Below are 27,428 nucleotides of genomic sequence, written 5' to 3' on the forward strand. Positions count from 1 at the left end.
TTCCCATACCAGGGCAATTTATTCAAATGTTTAGATATAAAAACACACATTAAAGGGGAAAATGCTTACAATCATCCTCTTTATATCAGCACCAAGTTCTCCAGATTCCAAACCAGGGGATGAAAAGCTGAGACCTGACTCCATATCCACATGGGGACCTTGTGGTCACTGAAGCACCTTTAACCATCCCCTAGCTGCTCCAGCCACGCTGCTTTCAAGGACCATAATACTGTTGTCAATTCAAATATTGTAGTAATAGAAGGTATGACATGGAACAAAATGGCAATTTCAAAGTTTCCCCCTGCAAAAGACTGAAGGCATGTCCACTGCTGAAATGGCCCCCAACCAGCTGGAAAGGTCAGTAGACAGGTCACAGAAGGAACTGAGAGGCAATTTCCATGTAAAAATACAATGCCCCAAACAATGGATGTGGCATATCAACAGTCTAGAGGCACAAGTCACTAGCAGATCTTCCTTTCGATGATGGCCTGTGAAGAGGTGGGGACTCCTAGGCCAAAAAGATTAATGTCCAATCAACAGCACAACAATAACCTTCCCTGTACAGTATGAGTCTGACACCTGTGAAAGTTATCGCTCTAATGACATGAAAAGCATTTACAAGGCAAACTGGCCCAATGACCACCCTACCCCCAGAGGTCCAGGCAGCAGCTTGGCATTTGTGCTTTGATAAAAATAAATGATAAACCTTCCCTAATTCCCCTTCACCCCCCCCCCCCATTAAAGTCAACTCCTCTTCTCCACTGTTACCAAGTCTGAAGAGGGCAGGTGGGGAAATGAGGGATTATTATTCATCTTTCCAGTTGAATTTACCAATTCCAACTTCTGTAGGGTGGGAAAGAACATTAGAAAACCCTCCAACAAAGAATTATATGTGATCCTTGGAAATAGTTTTCATGAGTTTGGGATTGGGGAGGGAATGCCCCTCCCTTTCCACAATACACCCAAGTTTCAACAACAAACCCAGTAGGATGCTTGGTGGTAAACACCTCATCACCAAGCCACACCAGCCATGCAAAACCCCCAAGTTTGAAAATGAACTCATTGCTTGATTTGACCAGTGATGGCCATCACTCATAAACAAGTGGGGGGGGGGGGAGGCTAGGTGGCGCAGTGAATAGAGCACTGGCCCTGGAGTCAGGAGGACCTGAGTTCAAATCCGGCCTCAGACACCTAACACAAAACTAGCCATGTGACCTTGGGCAAGTCACTTAACCCCAACTGCCCTACCTACCTCCCTCCAAAAAGCAAAAACTAAGAACAAACAAAAAAACCACAAGTGGAGGAAGAGGACAGGGCTCAGGAGAGACCGTGAACATCAACATCATGAAGATATCTTCATCCCAATGTCCACTTTTTTGCAAATCGGCAAAAACAGGGGCATAACCAGGAATCCTAGGCATTTCACACATACTACGCTCTATACTGATGTAGATTTGCCTTTTAAAAAAAATCTGTACTAGCAAAAACCCCAAAAGGTTACAACTAGAGAGAAGGAAGAGTACCAGAAAAGGGCTCCCTCAGTCCAGTCCAGTCCAGTCCAGTCTACAATCTATTGTACCAAGAACGCAGACCTTGGTAGGGAGCTTGTCTCGCAGGCATCTACATGCTCAGCAAAAATCTTGAAAATGCCTGCCCAGGAGATCCAGAGCAAGTTCCACACTTGTCCATGATTGAATTGGGGGAGGCTAGGCAAGGAAAAGGTTTGCTGCTCCTGTCCTGGTACCTTCTCAGACTTCACCCTGTGTGGGCTACGGAAGAACTTTAGAAACTGGCACATCAGACTGTCCTCTGGAGCGGATCTCACCATATGAATTTTGTGTCAGAAACTAGGAGGGGACAAGGGGGCAGTGGTCTGCAGAAAAATATTTGCACTGCCAAGACAGAATAATGCTGGTTGCAATTTAAACTTTCCAGAGGAAGGGAGAACTTGCATCTTGTAGCTGGTGTCATCTGACTACAGAGAAGAGAGATATTCTCCAAGTCTTCCCTTTTGCCAGTGAAGTCCCAGCAGAAAAAGAAGTCACTTGGTCTGTGGAAGAATATCTTTATCCCCACCCACAGGAGTGGCTACTGTAGTTGTCAACCAGTGTTATGTGCCCTTCTTCCCAAGGCACATGGAGGCACAGAACTGAGAGGCGATGGGGCAGGGGGACTGAAACAGCATGACCTTTTTTTGGGAGACACCCAAATTACAGTATCTTTCTGGAAATGCCTAAGGCTTTCTCAAGAGCTAACCAGGGAAAATGTCTTTCAAAAAAAAAAAAAATCTTAAGTTGTTAGATGGAAGCACATTACATGGCCCTTAAGGGGTATGATACACTAACCCATTATGTTGGAGGCAGCTTTCCTGCCTCAGTATTAACTAGCTGGGTGACCTTGGACAAGTCACTCATTCACCTCCCAGTTCACTTCACCAAACATGTTTTGTCACATGTTTAATAAGGCCGTCTCTAAGTTCTCCAGCTCTGTAACTCTTAATAAATATTCTCCTCTAAATTGACCACAAGATCATGGCAGAGCCTACAGGTGAGAAGTGTGTGCCAGAAGATATCTGGGCTGTCCTTCCCCCTACCCCTAAGTAACTCATGCTAGAAGAGGGAGAATCTGTGCCTATGATTACTTCTGTGTCTGAATCTCAAGCAGCTGCATAGAGGAAGAGTTCCAGATTCCCATATCCGACTGAGGATTCAAAACTCCATTAAGGCAAATTTGACTACATTTCATTTCTCTTCAACAAAGGCCAAAGTTCACTTCAATGCACAGGAAATACAAAAGGTTAAAATGTTCAAAAAAGGATTCGATTCAGTTGATATTATCAATTTATTAAAGAAAGGTGAACTTTTTTAAAACGAGGGTGAGACTATCACAGCTTCATGGACCGTGTAGTCGTGCAAACAAACTAGAGGAGACTCCTTCCACATCTGCTCCCCTGTAAGGTCGAAGTCCTGGCACCAGAATCAGGCCCTCTCTTCTTACTGAAGGATCTTCTGTTTTGCTTCGGAGCATTTCCCCAGCCTCACTTGAGTAACCACACTGAAAATTTCATAGACCACTTGTCTCTTCTGCCAGCCCACCTATGGGATGCTGAGGACCCCAGGAAGAGGCTACTCTGGGAGCATCTCTTTGCTGGCAGATTAATTCCATGATGCAGAATAAAGTAAGGACAATACAGAATTAGAGTAACTTTGAAGAAATTTAGTATGACAGGTGAATCTGATTCCTGCAGATCTTCCCAGTTTATACTAGCTTCAGTTCCAAACATTTCATAAAGGAATTCTGACACCGGGTTTGGGAAAAAGCAGGTTGGAAGCGTGTCACACCGTTATTGTATTCCCTGTCCTTCCTTCCTTCCCCAAGATCAGTCTGGACATGAAATTCAATGACCTGAATTCACATATGTAACAATCCAAAACAAAAAATGATCTCTTAAGAGTTGGGCATTATCAAACAGGATGCTGGGGAGAGGCCAAGCAGTGAAGAAGAACCTCTCTTTAAAAAAGACCCAGACGGAGAGAGAAAATGCTGAACCTAGGTCAAAAAGTTAAAGGTACCAAAGGCCTGGGAAAACTGACCATACTGAAGTAGTGACCCCTAAATAAGGGGAGATTGTGTGTCTAGCATAAACCCGTTTTAGCTCCTTCCCACCTTTGATGTGGGAAGGGAAAAGAGGGAGAAGTCTTTCAAAAGAGTAAACAGTTACTCTCTGATGCCCAACTCTTTCCTCTAGTGGTCAAGGGAGCTTGTTCCTAAGTATGGTAGATGCAGTTTAGTCCTTGGACACGTCTGGCTTTGGGAATGGTTGTGCTGGCCCTGCTGCTGCTGTACACGTCAATCTTGGCTGGATGTTCCTGGAAAAGAAAAACACAACGGAAAACACCTTCATTACATTTCACTTTAGTCACAGGTTGCTGGTCTCCCACCTACCACACTGATTAAAAGGTATGCTATACAGAGAATCTCCTGAGCTCAGTCTTACTCATCCTTTCTCTGGAAGATTCTGTCTCATTCAGGAGGCAACATCTGGGGAAGAGCACTGGCCAGTTAGAGTCTCCTGCCAAGTAAAGGTAACCAGGATGGGGCAGGGACTCAGAACCATCCTGTGAAAGGACTGGATGAAGGAACTAGAAATAATGAGTCTGAAAAAAGAAGAGTTAGGGGGCACGTACATCACGGCCATCTTCAAATGTGTGAACAGCTGTTATGAGGAAGAGGGAAAAGACTTATTTTATTTGGTCTTATGGAAGGCAGAGTTAGGAGGTAAGAGGAAGACAAATTTTAGTTTAACACAAGAACTTTCTAACATTTAGGAATTGTCCAGCACAGTGCACGGCCTCAGGAGGCCATGAAGGCCCCATTACTGGAAATCTTTACATCAGATGACTATTTATTGTGGATCAGAAAAGGGGTCAGGACTATATGCCCTCTAAGGGCATTCCAACCCTGAAATGGTGATCCTCTACTTGGAAAATGCCCAACTAGGTTACATCAGCTGACAAGCACCTATGCTGTCACTAACAAACTATTCTTATTAGGAATTCTTATCACATGAAAATTTTTAAAATCATACTGGCTGGGAGATGAAACTGCTCTGCAACAAAAATGGTGAAGAGCTTTCATTTTCTCAACTTTCATAATAAATACTCCTCTACTGCTTTAAGTCTGATGAAACACTTTTTCGAAGGTACCAACTTCATCTCCCAGACAAACAGTCTCAGATTAAATGACCGCTTGTTGAGTTAGGCAGGGAATGATACTGATCTGACCACATTTATTAATTGCTTACTATATGCCAAGAACAATTCGAAGTCTTAATAAATCACACTTAAGTAGTTGTGTGAAAGCTTTAACTGACATTGTACGTTATTCTATGGATGTTTTAGTCTTTTCTTTCTTTTCCTAGTGCTAAATAACCACCTCAGTTTAGATTTCCTCTATTTATTATTTTTTTAAAAGTCTATGGTTATACATATTCTGCTACAGGGACACATTTATGGGAATTATCTATAAAAGGAAAGAAGAGAAGGAGATAGGGCATAATACGGGCTCACAGCTACCGCCAGTCAGTACAGTTTAGCAGAGAGAAGACTAGACTGCAGAGAGGAGACAGGAGACCAGGGTTTGTACCAAGTCTGAGTCTCAGTTGCTTCAACTGTAAAGTAGGGATAATGAACATAGGTAGTCTATCTCACAGGGCTGTTGTGAGTAATATGCTTTGTAAACCTCTAAGGATAATACAGACACTCAAAAACATGGGTCACTCACCTCTTGGACTCAAAGACTAAATCTCCAACAAAACAAATCACAAATATTAGATCCCTCTGCCTCCTTATTTTTCCACACTTAAACTAGGCCACGGGGAAGCCCCCACTCGTGGCCACCAGAGGTTCTGGCCTCACCTGGACTATACAGTCTCCATCTCGTGGTCCTGCTCCTGCTCCTCCTCCTCCTCTTCCTCTTCCTCCTCCTCCTCTGCAGCCCCCTTCTCTCCGGAGGCAGCCCCATCCCTGGCAATCTCTTCCACATGAGCAAGCATGTCAGCCATCAGCGCTTCCTCCAGCCTCTTTCTCACCTGCTGTACGAGTTCTTCTTGTTTCCTGACCCAGAACAAAGAACACAGTCAGTGACCTCTGGGGGTTAATCGGCTATACAGCCAAACAGTGCAAATACTGGGTCAGGGACAGCAAAGCTTTCTAAATGTTCACTTAAGTTTCTTAAGTCATACTTCAGAGCTGACACTTTAAAATCACATCATTTTATATGTACTTAATGACTTTTACTTGGAAGTCATTTTCATCATTATTAGGAAACCAAGTCTTTGACAATGAACATGGTATTCAGCACATGACTGAAGCACAACAACCCTGTCAAGTGAGGGGTCCAAGTACTCCTAACCATTCACATTCCCATGATGAGGAAGGGAAAGGGTCAAAGTGGCTTTCTCTGGTCACACCTAGTACAGCTAGCTCTACACACACCCAGCTGAGGCTTCTCCTCTCACCTCTAAGAGATGGCCCTATTACCTTAAGGAAAAGAATCGTGCAATTAAATTGACAGGCTATTTCTCGGAGTGCTGTTTATAATATGGTCATCACACATTTAGGAGGGCCACCGACAAGCTAGAAAAGTCCAGAGGGAGGGCAACAACCAGATTTGGGTCCCATGAAAACCAGCTGTTTATCTTACAAAAGAACAAACGTGGCCAGGGCAAAATGTCTTCAAATATCTGAGGGGCTGTTACAACGAGAGCCCACAGACTAGAGGTGTAAGTAGAGGCTAGACAGCCACTTGCCACGGAGGCTGTGTTTTACCACAGGATTTCTTAAGTCCTTCCAAATCTAAGACTTTATTCAGTTTTAGTATTTATTCCTTGGGGCTGAGGGAAGAGTGCCATTCTATAATATTCCCAAGGATAAAGACAGACATTTTCAGAGCAAGATGGACGAAATCAAGCTTTAATAAAGCAAAGATTATTGTATATATTATATGTTTTTGAGACACAACTTCATATTTTTTAACTAACATTATTTACATTTCATTATGGCATTCCCAGGAATGTCAGGGTTCTGCAGGATACAGTTTGAAAAACACAATACTAAACCAGGAAAGGTGACATCATGCAATGTTAGAATATACAATTTCAGAGCTGGGAAGAGATCATTTAGTCCAGTCCCCACATTTTATCAAGAAAGTGGAGGCCCAGAAAGGTTGAATGGGTAGCCTAATTTATCACATGAATAAGTTATTAGACCTAGGGCTCTCACCATTATACCAAACTAACAGTCAGTCTCTTAAATTGGCCCTTAGGAATGCCCTCCCCCCCAGATCCCTACATTAACAGGCTGGCAGGGCAGGTGTTGATTGTGAAGGTGTAGCAGTACCTTGCTTAAGCTCACACAATGACATACAGACAGTTGAGAGGAGCAGATACAGGTCTTCTATTGACCCCACTGCCTCTCTACCTTAAACGTTCCTCTGCAGTAAGACATGCCAGCACACCTGTCCGGTCAGTACAGGACCAACTACCTGCGTGGCTTGTTAGATCTTACCAAACTGCCAGCTTATTTAATTTCAGGAATTGAGGAAGAAGCCAGCTTGCAAAGTCTCCCTCTCTCCTACCCTTGCCAAAAATGAAGTAGGGGGCACCTCTCACGGGAACACAGACTGTCTATAGACTCCAATGCTGTTGGGCTACTGGTGTCCTAATATTGGAAACACTGATTCATGGGAGGAGGAGTTCTTAGGTCAGAGTCCCAGGGTCCACTTCTTACTTGGGTGAGAAAGTATAACACTTAGCTGAGACACAGTGACATGGTCCAGCTTTCAGGCAGCGTACTGTTCTATTAGACAAGCAGGTGATACCAATGGTGAACTACACTGTACCATCCCAGGTACTACCTGAACAGACAAACCTCGGGATCTCGGTATGCAATGCTTCATTCATTAGGTTACTCGAATGGACCTATTATTGCCAACAACACAAGAAGTCCTAACTCCCAATCTCTTAAGATCTAGGCCTAGCCAAATTGACTGACATTCTTCAAGCCTCAGTTTTCCCATCTGTGAAATTGAGAGCTTGAATCTTGTTCCCAAGATTCAAAATGCAGAATGATGGATCAGATTTATGGTTACTGAAGGTGAGCAGAAGTTTTTGTTACATGTCTCACAGAGCATTTGACTACCCATAATGTCTAATCCATTTTCCTTTACCTGATATCCTCGTCAGTCACCATGAATGCTTTGCAGAGTGGCTGGGAGGTATTAAGCCACACCCCAGGGTTCTTCTCCACAGCTGCTGAGAGCTGCCCAGTGATGGGCATCGTGCTCGTGTGCAGAGCACTGGCAATGGCAGAGAGGAGGGTTTCATCAGTGCAACCCGGGCCAACCCCTGCAGGACAGAATTTACCAGAAAGAGAAAAAGGCTGATGAATCAACTTGCTGGATAAATGTCATCACATAGTACTTAAAAAAAGCAAAATCCTAAGTTCCCTGAACCCCTTTTAGCATGACCAGATGGTCCAACTCTGCACTGCTGCTGGGGTTTTTTAAAGGCAATAAAGTAAACACTATATTTCAGTCACAGAGCTACTATAACTTGCCAGATATTTTAACTGGTTCTATAGGAATAGGACCAGAGAAAGAACTTTACCTCAGGGAGCTGGACATCTAGACAGTAGCTGAATACAAGTAAGTTGATGCTAAGACGAATAAATGAATGACTGCCCCTAAGGCTGAAGCCCCAGCTGAGCTCACTGCTGAGGAGACCCTGAGCTGCCACTATGTGCTGGCTGTCCCAGCCATGCTCTGACAGAAGACTTCACTTATGATGTTACTGGTGGGGATAAATGTCCTGTGGGCTGGAGTGGTATGCCCATCTACTTCAAACGTTACCAGGTTAAATAAAGTAAAAAGTTTTGTACAGTCCTCTAGCCGTGATGAGAAAAGGGGCTGCCTGTCTCCATAGCAATAGAGTGATGGCTTACACTGAAGGTAGGATACAGAATTAAGCTCTAACAGTTTTAATCCTCCCACATTCCACATGTTCTAAGGAGTTACCAAATTCCATACGAAGTTCTTTATACATAGAAACCCTTTCTATATTCTTTCATATACGCAAAGATTCTCTCTTCCAACCACCACCTTTCTAAGGAGAGATAAAGTTAGATTTGCTAAATTAAAAGTCAGCCCTTAAACATCCTTGCTAGTGTCTTCATCAGTCATTATACAAAGCTCAATTCAGAACTAAAAACTAACCCACAGGTATAAACAAAGAATAGCAGCGGGGTACAATGGAAAGAATACTAGACAAAGGGGTCAGAAGACCTAGATTCTAAGCTTGTTTCTGCCACTATCTACCTGTGCAATCTTAGGCAAGGTACTCCCTGAGCCTCCATTTCCCCATCTGGAAGATGCTCTTTCAAAGGTGCTCCTGGTTCTGACATTGTATTCTAAATGCCTTCCCAGATTTGGCCTTCTGTGTTCTATGTACTCTCCAAAGTAAAGCTTTTCTCCATGCCTGATAGTCAATTCGGGAGAGGTGTAATTTGAAGGCTCAAAAACTAGAGAAGAGACTATTCTTAAAATTTACAAGTTCAAGATGCAGTCAAAAACAGTTACTAATTACCTTGTAAACCTTTAGGAAGATCCATTGTTTTCACAAGCTCTTCTGCAATGTCAAAGGCATTCAATCCACTTAGTTTCTTTTCCCAAAAAAGCTACAAAAGAAAACATTTATGTTTGTTTACACAGTTTAAAAAAAAGGCAACTCAAGGGAGATCCTGATGATACAAAAAACCCCAAATCAAACAGAATTCAGGCATCTGGCCTGGGTTATTAAGAAGACAGGCTGCCTAAGGATGGGGGGAAGGGGTTACCATCAGGCAGCTCGTCTGAAATAGCAGCACACCAAACAGGGGTGCTGCCTTAGGCACCTGGGGAGATAGGGCTTACGTTTTTTGAGGAAAACATAGCGAGGGGAGGAACAGAAGGGCGAGTTCCTGTAAAACCTCCTGTTCACACTGGTCTGCGGCTCTTCCACATCCCCTATTTTTCTCTGTAAAACTGTAGTTTCATGGCAAACCTTCTCATATTTAATGATACACATTCAATTTCCTTGAACGTGTCTTTTTTCTGTACCCCGCAGAGTAACACAGTGGCTTCAGTGTCCAACTGCGACTCTCTTCCCCTTCAGGGACAGACTTCCAAATGTGCTATCATAGCCACACCGTCTCCTTGTCGATAAGAACACTCTTCTTTACTGTCATTTCCTTTGCAGCTCTGCACTTTATTAGGCCAAAATGAACGAACCAGTTCTATTTTCACCTTCTCAACAGTGAGTACAGGCAGGCCTCATTTATGGCGCTTCACTTGACCATGCTCTGCAGATATTGTGCTTTTTGTCTTTTTTGGGGGAGGGGGCGGAGGTAGGGCAGTTGGGGTTAAGTGACTTGCCCAAGGTCACATGGCTAGTTTTGTGTTGAGTGTCTGAAGCTGGATTTGAACTCAGGTCCTCCTGACTCCAGGGCCAGTGAGATATTGTGTTTTTTACAGATTGAAGGTCTGTGGCAACCCTGTGTCAGGCAAGTCTATTGGGGCCATTTTCCCAACAGCATGTGTTCCCATTGTATCTTGGTGTCATGTTTTGGTAATTCTCATAATAACTCAAACTTCTTCATTACTGTCTCTGTCCTGGTGATCTGGGATCAGGGATCTTTGATGCAATTTATTGCAATTGTTTTGAGGCTCCACAAACCATGTTAAGACAGTGAATTTAATGGATAAATGTGTTCTGACTGCTCCATGAATGGCCACTCTCCTGTCTTCCTCCCTCTCCTTGGGCCTCCCTACCCTCTGCGACACAATATTGAAATTAGGCCAATTAATAATCCTACAATGGCTTCTAAGTGTTCAAGTGAAAGGAAGTCAGTCAATGTGGCAAACTTCATTGCTATCTTATTTTAAGAAACTGCCACAAGCCACCCAGACCTTGAGCACCCACCACTCTGCTCTGTCAGCTGCCATCAACACAGAGGCAAGAAGGTTCAAATAATGGTTAGCATTTCTTTTTTTTAAACAATAGAGTATTTTTAAATTAAGGCATGTACATTGGTTTTTTAGACATAATACTATTGCAGACTACTTACCAGACTACAGTAAAGTAAACCTAACTTCTATATGAACTGGGAAACCAAAGAATTTGTGTGACTTCCTTTATTGTGATATGCACTTTACTGCAGTGCTCTGGAAGGGACCCCGCAGTATCTCTGAGGTTTACCTACACCATGTGGTCAAATGGAAAGACTAGATTGAGAATCAGGAAACCTGGGCTCTATGATCAGTTCTGTCCCCAGTCACTGATCTGTAACTGCAGGCGGGCCACTTCCCCTTAAGTTTTCCCATCTGCAAAGAAGGAGTTGGACCAGATGATCTCTAACATCCATGTTTAGCCCTAAAATTCTGTGCCCCATAAAAAACCCACAACCAGTTTTGATCCTTAAGACCGCCCTACATTCAGGATAATGGAAAAGCAGTCAGGAAGCAGCCCGATGGGAGCTATGCATCAGGTTACATAAGGAAGACCCAAGCTGTGAATCGACCTGATTTCGTGTTCCCTGGGCTGGCAACATTGCCATACTGATATGTTAAGCCTACTGAGGTCACAAAGAACATAGACCTAAAATTGTCAGAACTCCCAATAAACAGACTAGGTGGGAATTCAAGTCTCAGGGTAATGCAATGTGGTCACGTCCAAAGTGAACTAGGATGGCATCTGAGATGCTGGAAGCAGCAACCTCAGGTGTAGCACAGAAGACATAGTAGTGGAAATACTAGGCTTTATGAACCGAGAGCACCAGCAATCGAACAGCTAACCACATGCCATCTAGAGCAGTGGGGAAACACCCTCCTCTGTGACCTGGGACTATGGGACTCCAGACAGGGAAACTGAGGTCCCAGAAGCCAAAGTCCTTTGACAAGTGAGCAGCAGAGCCAGGATGAGCTCATGGGTTTGTTTCATCCTTTCCAATCCACTGTCTCTGGCTCTCTCCCGCTGTGAATGTAAACTTCTGAGGGAAGAGCACATCATTTGATGATTGAGCCTTACTCAGAGCAGGACAAATGCAATGGAACAGGTCTGTGAGTCTCACCTGTCGAGGCTGGTCCACAGCCTTCTGTGGATCACTCTTTACTTTATTGCTGGGATGGTTAGTAATCTTGGTAACAGGCTGTTTGAAGATGGATGCTGTCTGCCGGACAGGGAGTGCTGTATTTAAATCTGGTTTTCCCTGGAACAACAAGCAAGTTAGACTATACTCCTAGTAACAACTCACATTTGTATAATGCTTTATTTACAAAGTATTTTCCTCAAGGAAGAGAGTGCATCGCTAACAGAATGACAATGCTGTCCCCACCTTGATTCCACTTTATCCTAAATAGGCTAATTATAGAATGCCAGAGCTGTGATATTTTAGAGATCCCCTAACCCAGAGGTGAGTAACAGGCAGCCCCTGGGCTTCATGCTGTGGTCCCCAATACTTCCGAGGTTCATCCAAAACAAATTAAAATATAATTGGAAAATATTTAACAAAATAAATGAAAATATGAAAGAGCACAGATAATGTTAATATGTAGTCTTCTAAGTCACTATGTGCCCACGGAGATCCTGTCGCCCTGTTTCTGAGTCTGATACCACTGCTCTAGCCCAATCTCTTAATTTCCGAAAGACACAATAAAGAGACCTGATGTATCCAAGTGTACAAGGACAGACCAAGGTGCCTTAGGAGACTTGAGAAAAGTAAGCACTTACTCAATCTAAAGGGTTTGTTTTAGAACTGATTCAACCAAGTAGGTAAAAAAAAGGCGAGTTGGGGGTGGAGAAATCTAAATCTCCCAATTCACCTTTCTTAATTAGTGTGGGTAGACCCAACAGATCCAGCAGCCTCAGCCAAGGCATGGCTCTGTGCCAAGTGCAGATGCTCCTCCTTGTTACTTCTAACATCTGTATAGGGTGCTAAGGGAAACCTGGACATATCGTCTGCTTGGAGTCCTTAAGGTCAAAAGTACCTGCTCCAATCAATTATTTCCACAGGAAATGTCCACAATATTTGTCCCTGATGAGTGCTAGCCTGATCTCCTCTTGAAGATTTCTTATGAAGGTGAGCTCACTATCTCTCCAAGGTAAACCATCCTGTTCTAGGACTCTCTAAATAGGAAGTTTATCCTCACAGGAGTAGAAAGCTGTTTTTCTACCTTTTTTTTTGGAGGGGGGAAAGCAGTTGAGGTTAAGTGACTCACCCAAGGTCACACAGCTAGTAAGCATTAAGTGTCTGAGGCCGGATTTGAACTCAGGTCCTCCTGACTACAGGGCTGGTGTTCTATTCACTGTGCCATCTACCTACCCCTTTTGTACAACTTCTACCTATTGTTTCTAGATTGCCCTTCTTTGGCCAAGGGACTCCCCAAAATGTTCTCCCACCTGACAGCCTTTCATATTCTTGGAAGATAGCCTCCATGCACCCCTAAACCTACATCTTCTTTCCAATAATTAAACATTCCCAGAAGTTCCTAGAAGACAAACTCCTTGAGGGCAAGGAGATTTCATTTGTTTTTGTGTTCCTTAGGATTAAACCAACCCTCCTATCCCTGATCTTCTCTTATCTCCTAGACATGTGTCTGAAGAGATGATCATTTCTGCTCTCCTTTACTGTATGAAACAATACTGACTTTGAACTCAAGAGAATCAAGATTTGAATCCTGGGTGCCCCGAGGTTATCCATGTGACCTTGGATAAAAGTCACTTCTCTGGGCCTTCAGTTTCCAGATCTGAAAGGTGAAGAGGCTGTTCTAAATCTGAGATCCTATGTTTCATAGAATGTTGGAGCTAGGAGGGGCTTCATGGGTCACTTAGTCTGAAACCCTCACTTAATAGATGAAAGTCAAGCTCAGAGGGGTGCCACAGCATTAATAGCAGAGCCAGGATTAGAATCATGGTCTCCTGATTCTTAGTTCTTCATAACAGCACTCTCCTGTCCTACTGAAAGATCGGCAACTCATCTTTTATCACTGCCTAATTGTTTCAAGCACAGAAATATCTTCCTAAGTAGAGAATAAACTACTCTGAGGTATGGACTATGTCTAACATATTTTGTATGGCTTACAGACAAGTCACTTACATCAATATGGGTACTCCTTCTTCTCCTAACACAGACCACTAAGAAGATAATCTTTGACAGTTGTAAAGGTGACAAAACTTGCTACATGGCTGTCAACCTATGAAAAGCCCAACCAAACTCATTTGACTGATATGACAAACACTGTTCCTCACCAGACCTAGAAATGATCTGAATGGCCCTAAGGTGGATTTCTGTTCTGGGACTCACTGAATAAGGTGGTTTTTGCTCCTACAATCAATTCAGTACAAGAATTTTCCTGGAACTTAAGTGACTGGCATGGTGGGGATAACGAATTGTGTTAAACAGAGAAGGGAGATCACTTCAGGGTCAGGTAAGGTCATGTAAAAGCAGAAAGATCTGGGTAAGACTTTGTCAGCAAAAGGAAGGGAAGAATCCATTTCAGATAAGTTGAACGGCGTGAGTAAGCAAATTCCCAGAGCTAAATAAGTGCCAAGGGTGCTCAAGATAACAGACCATGAATCTGTTTCACTAGAAAAAGCACTCACCTAGGGGAAGAATAAGAGGGCTAGAAAGACCGGGGTCAAGCTAAGGCAGGCCTCCAAGGCCATGACAAATCACATCTGCATCAGTAAAAGAAAGTCAGGGAAAAGAGCCATTGCTGTTTAAAAAGAATAACAAACACCACCAAAATGCACATCCTGTTACTCTTCCTAAATTAGGTACACTCTTACACTATGAGGGTGGTTATTAAGAAAAAACATGAACTTGGTAGCACACTGAGCCAGCCATATGAATGAGCCCTGGATGAGGAGCCACTGAAGATATTACACTTTGAGTCTTGGCTCAATTTCCTCACCTGTAAAATATAAGTAATACCTGTCCTATATCTAACGCCTTTGTTACTCTGAGGCCCAAACATGGTAATGCACTGAAAACTTTTTTTGTAAATCACAAAGAACCAAAATAGTAATAGATCATAGATGTATAGCACGATATAAATGCCAACCACTGGAAGGAAGAAAAGGTTACAAAAGTGCTTTCCAAAGGCCCTAGCTCCCCATCTGCTTTGGTCCTGACAGATTTGTCAGATTAATCTTTAAAGGGGAAGAAAGAATTCAAATATACTATATTTGGGTACATCATATAGACATATTAAATTGGCAGCAAAGTTGCCCTGCTACCCCTAATTCTGACATACAGATGTTAGAAAGTGGGGGCTCCTCCAAAAATATCCACGGGGTAGGGATAAAGAATGCCTTCAGGAAGCATATGGAAGGTTAATACTGTGCTGAGGCAGCACCTGTTCGTACCAAAACTGTCCAGGAGATGGGGTCAGCTGCCTGGCAGCCTGTCATCCTGCTGATAGTGAAGGCAGAGTAGATAAAGCAAAAAGACAATTATGTACCCAAGTTAAAAAAAAATTACCTGATATTTAAATTTTACAGATTTTTTTTTTAAAAAGGTCTTAAACTGCTTTGCAAATCACTTGCTAATTCAGATTATTGCTATTCAAGTACATGGTAACCACTCTTTCCTACCTCCACTTTTCAGCACACACGTTTCCCATCTACAAAATGAAGGGACTGGCCAAGATGATCTCTAGAGGCCCCTTCCAGCTGTAAATCCTATGACCCATGATCAAAGGGCAAAGATACATGGAACTTCAAAAAGGAAGAAGAAATGCTGTAACAGAGATTCAGAAAGAACCCTCCTCCCTGGATGTCTGCTTTTGTCTCTCTGCAGCTATTCCTCTAATCCTTCCCCTTCAATCCATTCCCCCACCCCACCGCAGGGCAGACATCCCCATGAGACTATTGGCCAGGGGTAATGTGAGAAAAGCACATCAGATATAAGCCTGCTACAGTGTTTCAGGGGATGAAGAGCAGTAATGGAACTTTACTTGTTTAGTCTTCCTTAACTTGTGTCTGACTTTGACCGCATTTGGGGCTTTCTTGGCAGAGATACTGGGGCGGTTTGCCATTTCCTTCTCCAGCTCGTTTTACAGACGAGGAAAATGAGGCAAAACAGGGTTCAGTGACTTGCCCAGGGTCACACAGTTAGGAAGTGTCTGAAGCCAGATTTGAGCTCAGGTCCTTCTGACTTCGGGCTCAGTGCTCTATGCACCATGGCACCACCCAGCTGCAGAGCAGTACCCAAAGCCCCAAGCCTCCAAGCTCCAAATCCCATGTTCCTCCTGCTAGCTACACTATCATCAAAGCTACACCCACAGATCACAGGTGTGCCCTACAATCTGACTAGCAGTTATGTGGGGAGAAACATCAGTGTTCCCAGTGATCTTCCTTAAAACATTAAACAGGAAATTATGTATTTATAAAACAAGCCTGAGGTTAAGTGAGCCCATAAGTGCTATTATCCTCAAACCCAGGCTGACAGAGATGACGTGACTTGCCCACGACCATTCAGCTCTTAAGTGTTAGAGGCAAGATTCCAAGTGAGGCCTTTGGCCCCCAGTGTTGGCACTCTGACCACTGCTAACATCCTGACAGATGCCACATCAACTCTTGCCTGATAAGAACCCACAACGGTCTCTCCTTCTGTTTGTTTACCACATGATTATCACGTTAGGTACAACCCTCCTCTAACCATATGTGCTGCACAACCCAGCATGTCACCATGTCTGCAGTGCTAGGAGGCCATCATAACTAACGCTGTGATGCAGATTTTACCTCACCTAGACTGTAAACTCCTTGTGCAAAATCACACTTTGCTTATACCCCACAAATGTTTAGCACACAGATTCATTTCCTGGGAGTTTTGTTTTACATTTCAAAAAATGATGTCTCCTGTACCTATGTCAAGGTCACACAAAATCTCATGACAAATCACACAGGGATTGTGACTCGAGGCAGTCTGGTACAATGAGCCCTGTCACTTATTAGCGAAGGGCCAAGAGCAAGTCACTGTACCTCTGTTGTGCTGTTTCCTCATCTAAGAAGAGAAATTACAGATGAAACCTGTTTGGTACTTAGCCTGTGATCTGTTTCACAGAGGCAAGGAGATAATACATGGAAAAGCTTTTCAAATCTTAAAATACTTTAAAAGGTCAGTGATTATGTTTAATCCATTAATGATTCCATGATCACAACTCCTGTTCTAACACACCCTCTTGTCCCCATCACCACCTCCGTGGCCCCCAGTCCCGGATCCTATTGTCCTAGCCAGCTGCCTTCCTTCTTGTCTAAACTAAAGTCATCTGCAATGGCGGCCTCCACTAAACCCTATGCAGTCTGGCTTCCAACCTCACCAACTCAATGGAGAAACTGCTTGGCTAGGAATGCCCAAACTAATAATCCCTGACTTCTCTACCATCTTTAACATTAGTGGTCCCCTACTCCTGGACACTCTTCCCTAGTCTCTAAGTTTTCAGGACACTACTCAAGGAAAACTCATTCTCTTCCCTAAACCTTCCCTTCTTTCCAATGTTCCTATTATTGCTAAGGGCACCAGCAATCCTCCCAGTTAACAAGGCTTACACAATCAGTGTCATTCTTGACTCTTCACTCAGACTAACTCCACACATTCAATCCACTGTCAAATTTGGCCATTTTTACCTTCACAGCATATCTCTAAAGGACCTTTCTCTTTATTCACCCTGTCACCCCTGTATATCCTTGGTTTTGCAATAGCCTTCTAACTGATCTCTCTGCCTCAAGTCTCATCTGATTCCAAACCATCCTCTAACTCCACCTCCAAAGTCATTCTTCCTAAAACTCAGGTCTGACCAGGTTATACCCGACACAATTATCTCCAAGTAGATCCTTATTACTTCCAGGATCAAACGGTATTTGGCACCAGAGCCCTTCCTGCCTTCCCAGGCTCCTTTCTCTTTGCACCCTTCCACACACTCTGATCCAGCTACACTGGCGCCTGGCTGTTCTTCCCACTTCCTGCCCCATCCAGGCAGGATCTCCTTCCTTCCCTACAACTCCGCGTTTCTTTGGCTTCCCTGAAGAGTCAGTTCAAACCCTGCCTTCTGTAAGAGGACTCTCCCACCCCCTCCCCCGCCGAGCTCGCCTTCTTTGCCCACACACACACACACACACACACACACACACACACCCCTCTTGTGCGCACAAGGTTACTCTGCGCTGTCTCCCCCGTGAAGCTGTGGCTTCTTTGACACCTGTCTTGTTTTTGCTTTTCTTTGTACTCCCAGCCGCCCACGACACAGTTCTTGGCACATCATGCGCACTAATGGATGCTTTCTGACTGGTGGGCAGCGTAACCACTGAGAACTCTGCTGAATGATTAACGGATTATCAACATCAGGTAAGGCCAGAGGCAGGGAGACAAATATGGTCAGCGTCACGGAGGAAGGGAGGCCAAACAGATTTCTTATTGATGAAGACAGATCTTTTTGGCAGACCACATTATGCTTACTGCACTGGGTCCTGGGACACTCCACGGTGTGCTTAATGGGATTCACAGTTACTCAGATATCATCCTGACTACCCACGAAGGAAAAACAAAATAGATCAAGACCTCTGAAGTACTTTGCCTCTGTTATAATAGGTAGTTGAATGGAAAGTTCAAATAGGAGGAGACAGCTAAATCATATTTGGAATGATCCCAAAATGCTTTTTGCTGTAAAAGCCCACCTCCCAATACCAATATTCCCCCAGACATGCTATGTAGTTGTAAATGATGGACAACCCCAATCTGGAGAGAATTACAGGTGAGCCAAAGAGCAACGGGGAGTCTGGTGGCAGGTGTGAATGGCCTACAGTGTATCATTACTCATGGTTACCTTGTGCACATTAGTGGGATACACTTAAGGACATGTAAGATTGAAAAAAAGGTGGCTTAGTCACAGCAAAGAATGACAGATAATTGAGGGAGAGCCACTTTTTATCAGGAAGCAGTAAAAGAACCAGAGGAAGACCTCCAACCCACTGAGGAGAATCTCCAGGAAGGCTTTATGCAAAGGCATAGGAAGCAACGACCGGTCACAGAGAGTTAAGGAAGAGGGCACAGACTCACAATGCTGAGGTCCCAGACCCATTGGAGTGATCTTCCAGTGGGTGCCTGGGAGAAGACTCCAGGAGTTCTTAATGGCCATACATGTGCCAGGGAGTGGGAATACAGACCTGGTAGCAGACTGTACCTCTGACATTCTAGGATCAACCTAGGTAAATCTGGAGAGACTAGTCACTAGAATGTGGGCTACTGCAGGATGAGTTTTTTTTTGGTCAGAAAAGTTTATGATACTTGCTTCAATAAGAGGACCAATGCTCACGGAATCATGATTCCTTCAAGTATTAAATTAGTGTTTCTGACCAAAATAGCAAGATTTGCCATAGAATTTCTCTGATGAGAATGAAATTTAGAAAGATAAAGCAAAAAGGCTCTATATCTCCATGCAACATTATCTCTGAGTGGAAGAAAAGAATCTGTCTCACATCCTAGGAAAGCTAATGACTTGACCTTCTACCATTTTAGGAGAATGATCACTTGGAGCCGGGATTACAGGCTAGTATCCTGATGAGGACATTCTGATGGTTCTCAACAAAGCAGTCCCTAGAATTCAGGGGTGGGGAACCTGCAGGCTCAAGGCCACATGCGGCCCTTTAACTGAATCCAAACTTCACAGAACAAATCCCCTTAATAAAAGGATTTGTTCTGTAAAACTTGGACTCAGTCAAAAGGCTAGACCCAAGGCCCTAGAAGGTCATACATAGGTGGCCTCAAGGCCACAGGCTTCCCACCCCTGCCATAGATGGAGAGGTATGGCCTTTAAACATCTGGCTACTTTCTCAGTCATCTGATTGACATGTGGGACTAAATGAGCAAGAGCTATTACTGTCTAGGACCCAACTGTCAAAATGAACTATTTTGGATGGCATTACATGAGACAAGCTTCGAGGCTTGTAAGGCACTCTCTTTCCAACACCCTGCAAGGAAAGTAGAGTGAAATAGTATTTAGCCCTATCTGAGAGTTAAAAGAACCAAGAGTCTCCAAGATGCCATAGCTGGTAAATGTCAGTCAGGACCCATAATCCAGTTCTCCCAAACCAATGTTCATTACTTTTTCCTTTATACAAACTCACAACAAGTCTTTTCACTGAGTCCTCTTACAAATGCAACTGAATTTTAAACATTTTATTTGCTATTACCTGTTATTATTCTACAAAATGTCATACAATATTTTTAAAAACACAGGGGGTCTTATGGGAAAGCATTCATCAATCAGCAAAAAGAACAGATACTGTTAGGCACTGAGTCCATTAAAGTATAAGGAAAATGTGGATCACAGTGATCCTTGGATATAAGATCCACAGACTTTCAAAGAGACTGCCCTGACCAACTGCCCAGGAGAAATAAAATGGCTTAAGAACAGATGTTGTCAAAATGATTGAAGACTGTTAGACAAGGAAGGGACACAATGACATGTAATTACACAGGTAGCCCACTGGTTACTTCATGCAAGCGGCACAGAAGGACAAAGAACTAGGTTCAAATTCTTTCTCTGCCACTTACTACCTGTGTGAACTCTGGGCAAGTCACATAACCACTTTGGACTGGATCCCAATGTCCTCTTTAGAATGAGAGTGAGATTAGGTTACCTCTATGGTCCCTTCCAAGCTCTAAATTTAGGCTTCTAAAGAGTAGGAATCTATGGCTAGGCCTCCAAATTTGGATAAATGGTCCATCAGTCATGTAGCTAGAGTTAACAGATGAGCACACCAAAAAATACATGAAATATTCAGTGCACTAGGGGAAGGTATCAAGTGTATTAAGTGAATCATCTATGGCAGCTTTACAAAAATGGCACAAGATAACAAGGCATGGAAAGAAGCAAGCTGTACAGAGATTTTCCACATGTGTAAAATTCCCTTTTTTGTTCTGCCATTTGTTAAGAACAATAATGATGATGATAGTAACAATAGCTAGTACTTAAAAAGTTTGCAAAGCACTTTAAAACCATCTCATTTTATTAAAACAACCTTGAGAGGCATTATTACCCCCATTTTACTGGTGAGAAAACTGAGGCAGATAGAGGGTGAGTTACTTGCCCACAGTTACAAAGCCAGTAGGTGTCTGAGCCCTGATTTCTAGTGACTCGAGGTAGTCCACAACCCTCTCCACTAGGAGAGTCAGGTCTGCCATTCCAGCTCTGTGGGTTTCAGTTTCTTTATTCAATAAAGCACAACAGTATTGGTCCCTATATATAGATAAGTATAATAAGTATACTTATCCCCAGTAGTTGCTGGGAGGATAAACGAGATAATGAATGCCAATGTACACTTTGTAAACCATAAAGTGCCCAATGTGAGGTTATAAATTAAAAAAGGCCCAGACTAAGTGCAATTACTTGGTTCTTTTGGTATTAGAATAGCTTGGTTTCCCATAGCATTAGACAGTTTACAAAGCACTATCTTCAGAAGAGACCTGAGATTATCTCTATTTTACAGATGAGAACCCTGATGCATCAAGTAGTGACTTTTCCACAATCACATGACAAATTGTGTTTGCCAGACCTGATTCAAAGGCTACATGACATTTGTGTACACAGATATTCATCCCAAATTACTGTTTTCAGTCAACTTTCCGGAATCTCAAGACTTGGACAGGGACTTCTCAAGGCCTTTAATCCAACCCATCTATACTTGAATAAGAATTCCTTCAATATCTAGAAAAAGGGTCATTTGGCCCCTGCTTGAAGACTTCTGCAAGTGGGGAGCTCCCCACCTTTTGAGGCTAACCGGCTGCATTCATGGAGCGCTCTGAACATTAGGAAGAAGTCCATCTCAAGCAGAAGCCTGCAGTTTCCACTCATCACTCCTAGGATCAAGATCTAAAGAGACTCGATGTGAGCAAGAAGGTCTTGAAAACTCTTTAGGTACAGAAATGCCAAGTGCCAACTCTACAAAGATTACCGGGAAAGGCAACTCCAGAGACGGGGAGCTATGGCTCCCCATAGAGGGACAAGAGCTTGTGATGGAAGGGGTCCTTACTTTGGCTTGGTTAGAACAGTCATAGCGCATCCTCTGCCGATTCTTGTTCATCTTACTCATGAGCATTTTCCCTGTTCGAAAGTCAAAAGTGCTCAGGTCCATGGAGCTCCCCAGGTAACGGGCTAGCTGAGGTTTGCTTCGGAACTTCTTCCCACTCGGGCTAAAAAGGAAAAGGGAAATTCCCATTTTGTAGGGTGGGTTTTGATCATCTTTCCCCATCCTAAGTGCTATAACAACATTAAATCTATCACTGTTACTGTGAAGCATTGTTACAGATGAAGAATGAACAAAGAGGCAAAACAACTCCTTTCACACCCTATGGGAGGACCTCATTTTCACAATAAATTTCCATGATGCCAACATAAAGGCAAAGCATGTTCTTTCTCAGTCGCACCAATCCAAGAATGAAGACAAATGTGATCTTTTGCCCTTGAAATCACTAGATTATCCAATGCAACAAACTTCTAGATGGGGAACTAACTTTCCCCATCTATAGCAAGTATAATCTCTCATCCCCATTATCTAAAGATCATAGAATCTTGGAGTTGGAAGGGCCTTAAAAGGTCATTTAGCATCAGGAACCACACACTGATTTGAATCTCTTGCTCATTTTCTCTAAGTTCCAGCTTCAGGGGAGGGTACAAGTTTCATACTAAATCTAAGAGCCCTCAATGTGGAATCAGAGGAGCCAGGTTCAAATCCTAGCTTCTGCTGCTTAGGACTGGTGTGATGTTGGACAAATCCTTTCTTTTCTCTGGACCTCTGCTTCTTTACATATAGAACAGGATTAAATGAAAAGGTTTCTAATGCCCCTTCCAACTCTAAATCCTATGACCTTTATAGCAAAAAATAATGTGCAATTCAGAATTCAACAATCGACCCCCTCCCTCAGTTTAACGAATGACAAACCAGGAATACAATATTAGACAAAATGTAACAGCAATACCTTTAAAAACCTTTGATCTGACGGGAAGGCTGACAGTCAGACAAAGCTACCTTGTCATCTCCCAAGCTGGTTTATTTCCACTTACAAGACAGAAACATTTGCAAACACAATGTAACCCTAGTTTCACCAACTTGGTAAAACAACAAGAGGATCTTTAGTTACTGCATAAAGCAATTCATGCTTCACACAACGTGTTATGTCATCTACGGAACAGAAATATTCATGCAAACACAGATCTTCAATAAGATATAACTTAGAATCTGCGACTTAGCAGATCTTAAGAACTGCCTCAGGCCCAAGAAAGGTCAATGATTTGTCCAAGGTTACAGTGCTAGTGTGAGGGGTAGGATTCAAATTCAACCCATCTATTCCAAGTACAAATCCAGTAGTCTAACCACCACTGTTCTTTCCATACAAAATGTGACCAGCATTGTGGTCAACTCAAATTATGAGCAGAAATATGAAGGAGGCAGGTAAGAGCAGGAACTTTTCTTAAGTTCTTGAATAGTTTGTATGTTCCTAGTCTGCCTTCAAACCCCCACCCCCACTTTCCTTTATAATTATGTTCCAACCTTGGTGGTACTAAAATTAGTTCATGGTCCCTAAGTACATGTAAACTGGGCAACAGCAGGGGGCCATTTCCTATATTCAGTGACTTCTGGAACTAGAAAGGAGCTAGCTCACTCATCAGCTAAGAAAATCCTTTCATTTTATATATGGAAAGTAGGCCCCCAAAGGAGGGAAACGACCCGTCCTTGGTCATCACACAGCAAGAAAATGGCAGAGGAGGGACTGGCACTCAAGCTTTTAAAGCTTTTAAGTCCTCATTTACAAATCCTACCTCTACACCATGCTGTCCTCTTCAAAGTTGGCTACATTTAAGTCTGAATTAATCCCTACTTTAAAAAAAATCCACTTTTATTTGTGCTTTTCCAACCCACCCTAGCATAACAGCACTCCTGCCATCAATATAGCCTCAATTCTCTATAGTTAATTTGGAACAAGCAACCTATAGAGTTACCTAAGAAACACAGGAACATTTTACACCCGATACTCACAAAGGTTATGTATAAAAATTACATTTTATTTTCCACTGACTTTTTTGTTTTAATTTCTAATTGTCACGTGAGATCTTGTGTATAAATATTTTCTGTGCAGAAAGGAGCAAAAAAAAAAAGATACAAAGGAAAAGAAATGATTTAGTGTTAACCACTGTGAACTGCTTGACTTCTCTGTTTTGTATCCTTCTACCGGCAAGCCCAACGTGGACAATCAAGTACCAACTGGCAATGTAAAATTTCTCACAAGAAAAGAGGAGTGGGGTTATTGGTACCGATTTATGATAAGAGGAGTGAAGACTTGGAGCCTGGATTCACAGAAAAGCTAAAGAAACACTAAATACAAAGGAAAAGAGGCTGCAAGGAAAAAAAAATCAAGCTGTCCTAAATAGGTCTTAAGAAAAATACTTCATTAGTAATTGCTTTTCAACAACTAAGCACTAAAAAAGCTCCAGAGAAAGATGATTTTGGACAGGGTTCTGGTTCTGCTACTGACCACAAGCCAAGGCCACTTTTCCTCACTTTCTCTGACTGAAAAGGATATCTTAATTTGATTTTAGCCTACATTTTGGCAAAGATCATCCACCTCCCATCTCCCTTGTAAAAGAAGCCAAGAACTGATCAGGCAAACTAATTTTTTCTTACTTCTCTACACAGTTTAATCTAAAGTTAGATGCACTTTAGAGAATGCCTAATGCTGATGCTTAAATTTTAATAAATGCTGACACCCTTAACAAAAAACCCACTATTACTTTCCTTTATTTGCCCCCACCAGAAGAATCAATTCAAAGTCTCTGAAATCAGCTTTCAAAGAGCAGGAAGTGCTCTTTATCTGTAAAGGGGGAATCTCATTACCCTACTGTGCTGCTCTGCAAACCTTAAAGCATCACATAAAGGAGCTCACATTGTTGATAGCTGCATACAGAAACTGACCAGAAGCCTATGCCTAAACCAATCACTTTCCCATGTTGTTAGTTTCTGATAAGGATTTCTTTTAATGCCCCAAAACAAACACTAATAACAGAGGGAAGGAAAAGGAAATATTTGGTATAAGTGATTGATCTTCTAGTTTCAGCTTTTAAGAGATTTTCAAGCTCATATCCAAGAGCAATAGCTTCCCCTACCCCCCCCATTAACATGAAACCAGATTACACACTTTTTTGAAGATCAAATTTCAGTATTACCAAATGAGTATACTCTTGGATTTATCTTGAGTACATTTTACTTATGATCACCAAATCACAATCAATGACTGACTTACCTATCCATTATAAGTCCTTTCATTCTCTGCACTAGAAGCTCCACTGCACAGAGGCAAACCTCAAAGCACTACAGATTAAGGTTCACTATCACTATTATTGTAGTGGAAAGAACCTCAGGCTTAGAAGACTCAAGTTCAAGCCACATTGGCTAGCTGTATAACAGTGGGTAAATCACCACCTTTGAGTCTCAGTCTCCTCATCTCTAAAATAGGGAGATTTAACAGTTGATCTACCTACCGCAAAGTACTTGTCATGAAGAAAGTGCTTTATAAAATTTCAAGTGCTATAGTAATGTTACTATCACATACCTGGTATAATTGAAGGGGAAAAATAAAAGCTGTCCTCAGAGGCAAACTATTTTTTAAGAGTGAGAAAATTTGGGGAAAGATTGAAACAAATGGATTGGAGGCCATTCAATGCAGCCAGCCAATGCCAGGTGCATGGTCTAAATGTGCAACTAGCTCTTTGTTCTATTCTTGTTATGGTAGGAGGGAAGGACCGCCTTCCCCCTCTGGTTCCTACCCTCTGAAAGCCTAGGCCAAATAGACTCCCTTTGAACTTGGGGGGAAAGAAAAGGGAAGGGGGGGGGGTTGAAAAAGAAAAGAAACCCCCAGGTGCTCTATGCTTCAAGACAGAATTGACCAGAGGAGAAAATACTTCCCCAGGGTTCTGGGTGATTTAAGCTTCATAAGTGACAAACTGCATCGTAAATGTCTTCAATAAAGCACATTTGCATTCTTTAAAATGGGCTAGTCCAGTCCCCCCACCCCTCCCAACACACAAAGGGCTGGGGGATGGATTAGGGGGCACTCTCTGTTCTACACTGCATGGCTATGTCCAATAAAGGGACCCTTCACAATCCGATAAAGCAGTCAAGTTTCCTGCACTGCATATGCTGCATTAAACAAAGCGGACTGCAGCTCTAGAAGCCTATTAAAGTTTGTATTCCAATAGCTGCATTTAGGGAAAGGGAACCCCATGTGGCTCCAACGGCGCCTACACCAATCTATCATTTGTGAATTTAGACATTGCAATAAAGACTGTATTTCTCTCCCCCTCCCCCCACCCCCAGCTGCTGCACCCAGAAGGCTTCCTATTTCTCCTGCATGCAGTCATGCTAGGTGGCTTAGGGGAAAAAAATTTGGGGAGTGGGAATGCAGAGGAGAAGATGAAAATGACTTATTATTTTTTCGTAAAGGGTTTCTCCTAGCATGCAGGTCTAGCAGCACATGCAAGTTTCTTGCCAGACTGGATCCTGGCAGCCCTGGGGGACAGGGCGGGGGTGGTTTGCAGGCAGCCAGGGGGCCCGGCCAGTCCCAGGGGTTGGCTGTCGCCCTACATTAAAGGACAGTAGTGCAGGCAGGCGACTCCCGGTGCCCTGGCTCTGGCCTGGGCAGCAGCTGCAGGCTGAGGAAGAAGGGGGTGGGGGGAGCTGCTGCAGCCCAATGCAAGTTTCCTCGCTCCAAGGGGCCAGGGCAGGGTGGGGGGAAGGGAGCCGAGCCGGGCCGGGCCCCCGCCCCGCGGGCTTCGTGGGCTCTTTCCCCCCGTCCCCGGTTCCAATGGTCCATTCACCTATAGTAATAGACATCACTCTTGCCGGCTGACAGACCCGACTTTCTGGTCACTTCTTCCCTTTTCCAGCCCTGGGGGAGAGCTGAGCACTCCCACCTCTTCCGCTCCATCGCTGTGCGGGCACAGGGGCTCCCCCGCCGCCGCGGTCGCTCCTCCTCGCTCGGGCTCCCTGGGGCCGAGCTGGCCCCGCTGCCGCCGCCACCGGCTCCCTTCGACCCCGACCTGCCGCTCCGGGCTGAGCTCCCGCCGCCCAAGGAGCCCGCCGCGGAAGGAGAGGAGCAACCGCCCGAGCCGCCGTCGCCCTGGCCGGCCGCGGTAGCCTCCTCCTCGGTCGCCGCCGCCGCTGAATCTACTTTCCGCGGCTGTTCCGCCCTCCCGGCCTCCGCCCTCCGCCCCCATCCCGGTGAGCGAGCGAGGAGGCAGCGAGCACGCGCGCTGGGCTCTCCGGGACTGCGCTCGCTCGTCCCCCCTCCTCTGCCAGGTTCTCCCCCTCCCCGCGCCCGCGTCCTCGCGCCAGCCGCCGCCGCCTCCTCCTCCTCCGGCCCCCAGACACCCCCTCACAGCCCTCCCCTCCCAGACTAGCCTGCCTAGCACGCCGCAGGTCTCTTGGCCCCGCCCCCGCGGCCAGAGGGGGCGTGGTCTCCGGCCCTATTGGGGAACCGTGGGGGCGGGGCTGAGCCGGGAGCCCGCGAGGGAAGAAAGCGAGAGCAGAGAGGCCGGCAGCCGAGGGGGCGCGCTTCCCGGCTCCCCAGCCCACCATCCCTGCCCAAAAGCCACCCGGGGGCTGCGCACGACGCCCGAGGAGCCACTCCCAATGCCCCGCCCCCAATCAGCGCGCGGGCTGCTGGGGAGGGGGGACCTCGGAGGAGGAGCAGCGGTGGGGAAGGGGCTGCCCGCGGGGTCTCGCTCGGATCCCTCCGCCTCTCAAAGCAGACGGGCCGCAGCACGACGTGAGGACTCCGCCG

At 44.2% G+C, this 27,428-nt stretch overlaps 1 protein-coding gene across 2 annotated transcripts; it reads right to left on the reverse strand.

Annotated features, from left to right (window-relative positions):
• On the reverse strand, positions 1 to 26,693 carry MBD3 (methyl-CpG binding domain protein 3). 2 transcript variants are annotated; one of them, XM_069070285.1, is made up of 7 exons: positions 26,560 to 26,693; positions 21,626 to 21,785; positions 11,664 to 11,801; positions 9,143 to 9,233; positions 7,729 to 7,906; positions 5,418 to 5,615; positions 1 to 3,869 (listed from the first exon to the last, which is right to left on the reverse strand). In XM_069070285.1, the coding sequence occupies exons 1-6, from the start codon at positions 26,571 to 26,573 to the stop codon at positions 5,423 to 5,425; spliced, it is 774 nt and encodes a 257-aa protein (XP_068926386.1). In that variant the 5' UTR covers positions 26,574 to 26,693; the 3' UTR covers positions 1 to 3,869; positions 5,418 to 5,422. The 2 variants fall into 2 exon arrangements, with proteins under 2 accessions (XP_068926386.1, XP_068926347.1); XM_069070246.1 differs by having other exon boundaries at positions 26,464 to 26,601.
• Between the last annotated feature and the right edge of the window lie 735 nt (positions 26,694 to 27,428).

Source organism: Petaurus breviceps, unplaced genomic scaffold (assembly GCF_028583685.1).
Source record: "Petaurus breviceps papuanus isolate PSGF00001 unplaced genomic scaffold, PetGlider_PUasm1.0 108, whole genome shotgun sequence".
In the NCBI taxonomy this organism is placed as follows: domain Eukaryota; kingdom Metazoa; phylum Chordata; class Mammalia; order Diprotodontia; family Petauridae; genus Petaurus; species Petaurus breviceps.

Bases quoted from the DNA above. Each gene is read 5' to 3' on its own strand.
- MBD3 (XM_069070246.1), bottom strand. From the start codon at position 26,573: ATGGAGCGGAAGAGGTGGGAGTGCTCAGCTCTCCCCCAGGGCTGGAAA. The intron at 21,786-26,463 runs GTGAATGGACCA...TTTCCTTTTTAG, and splicing joins AGTGATGTCTATTACTATAG to CCCGAGTGGGAAGAAGTTCC. The intron at 11,802-21,625 runs GTAAGGACCCCT...TTGTTGTTCCAG, and splicing joins ACTGTTCTAACCAAGCCAAA to GGAAAACCAGATTTAAATAC.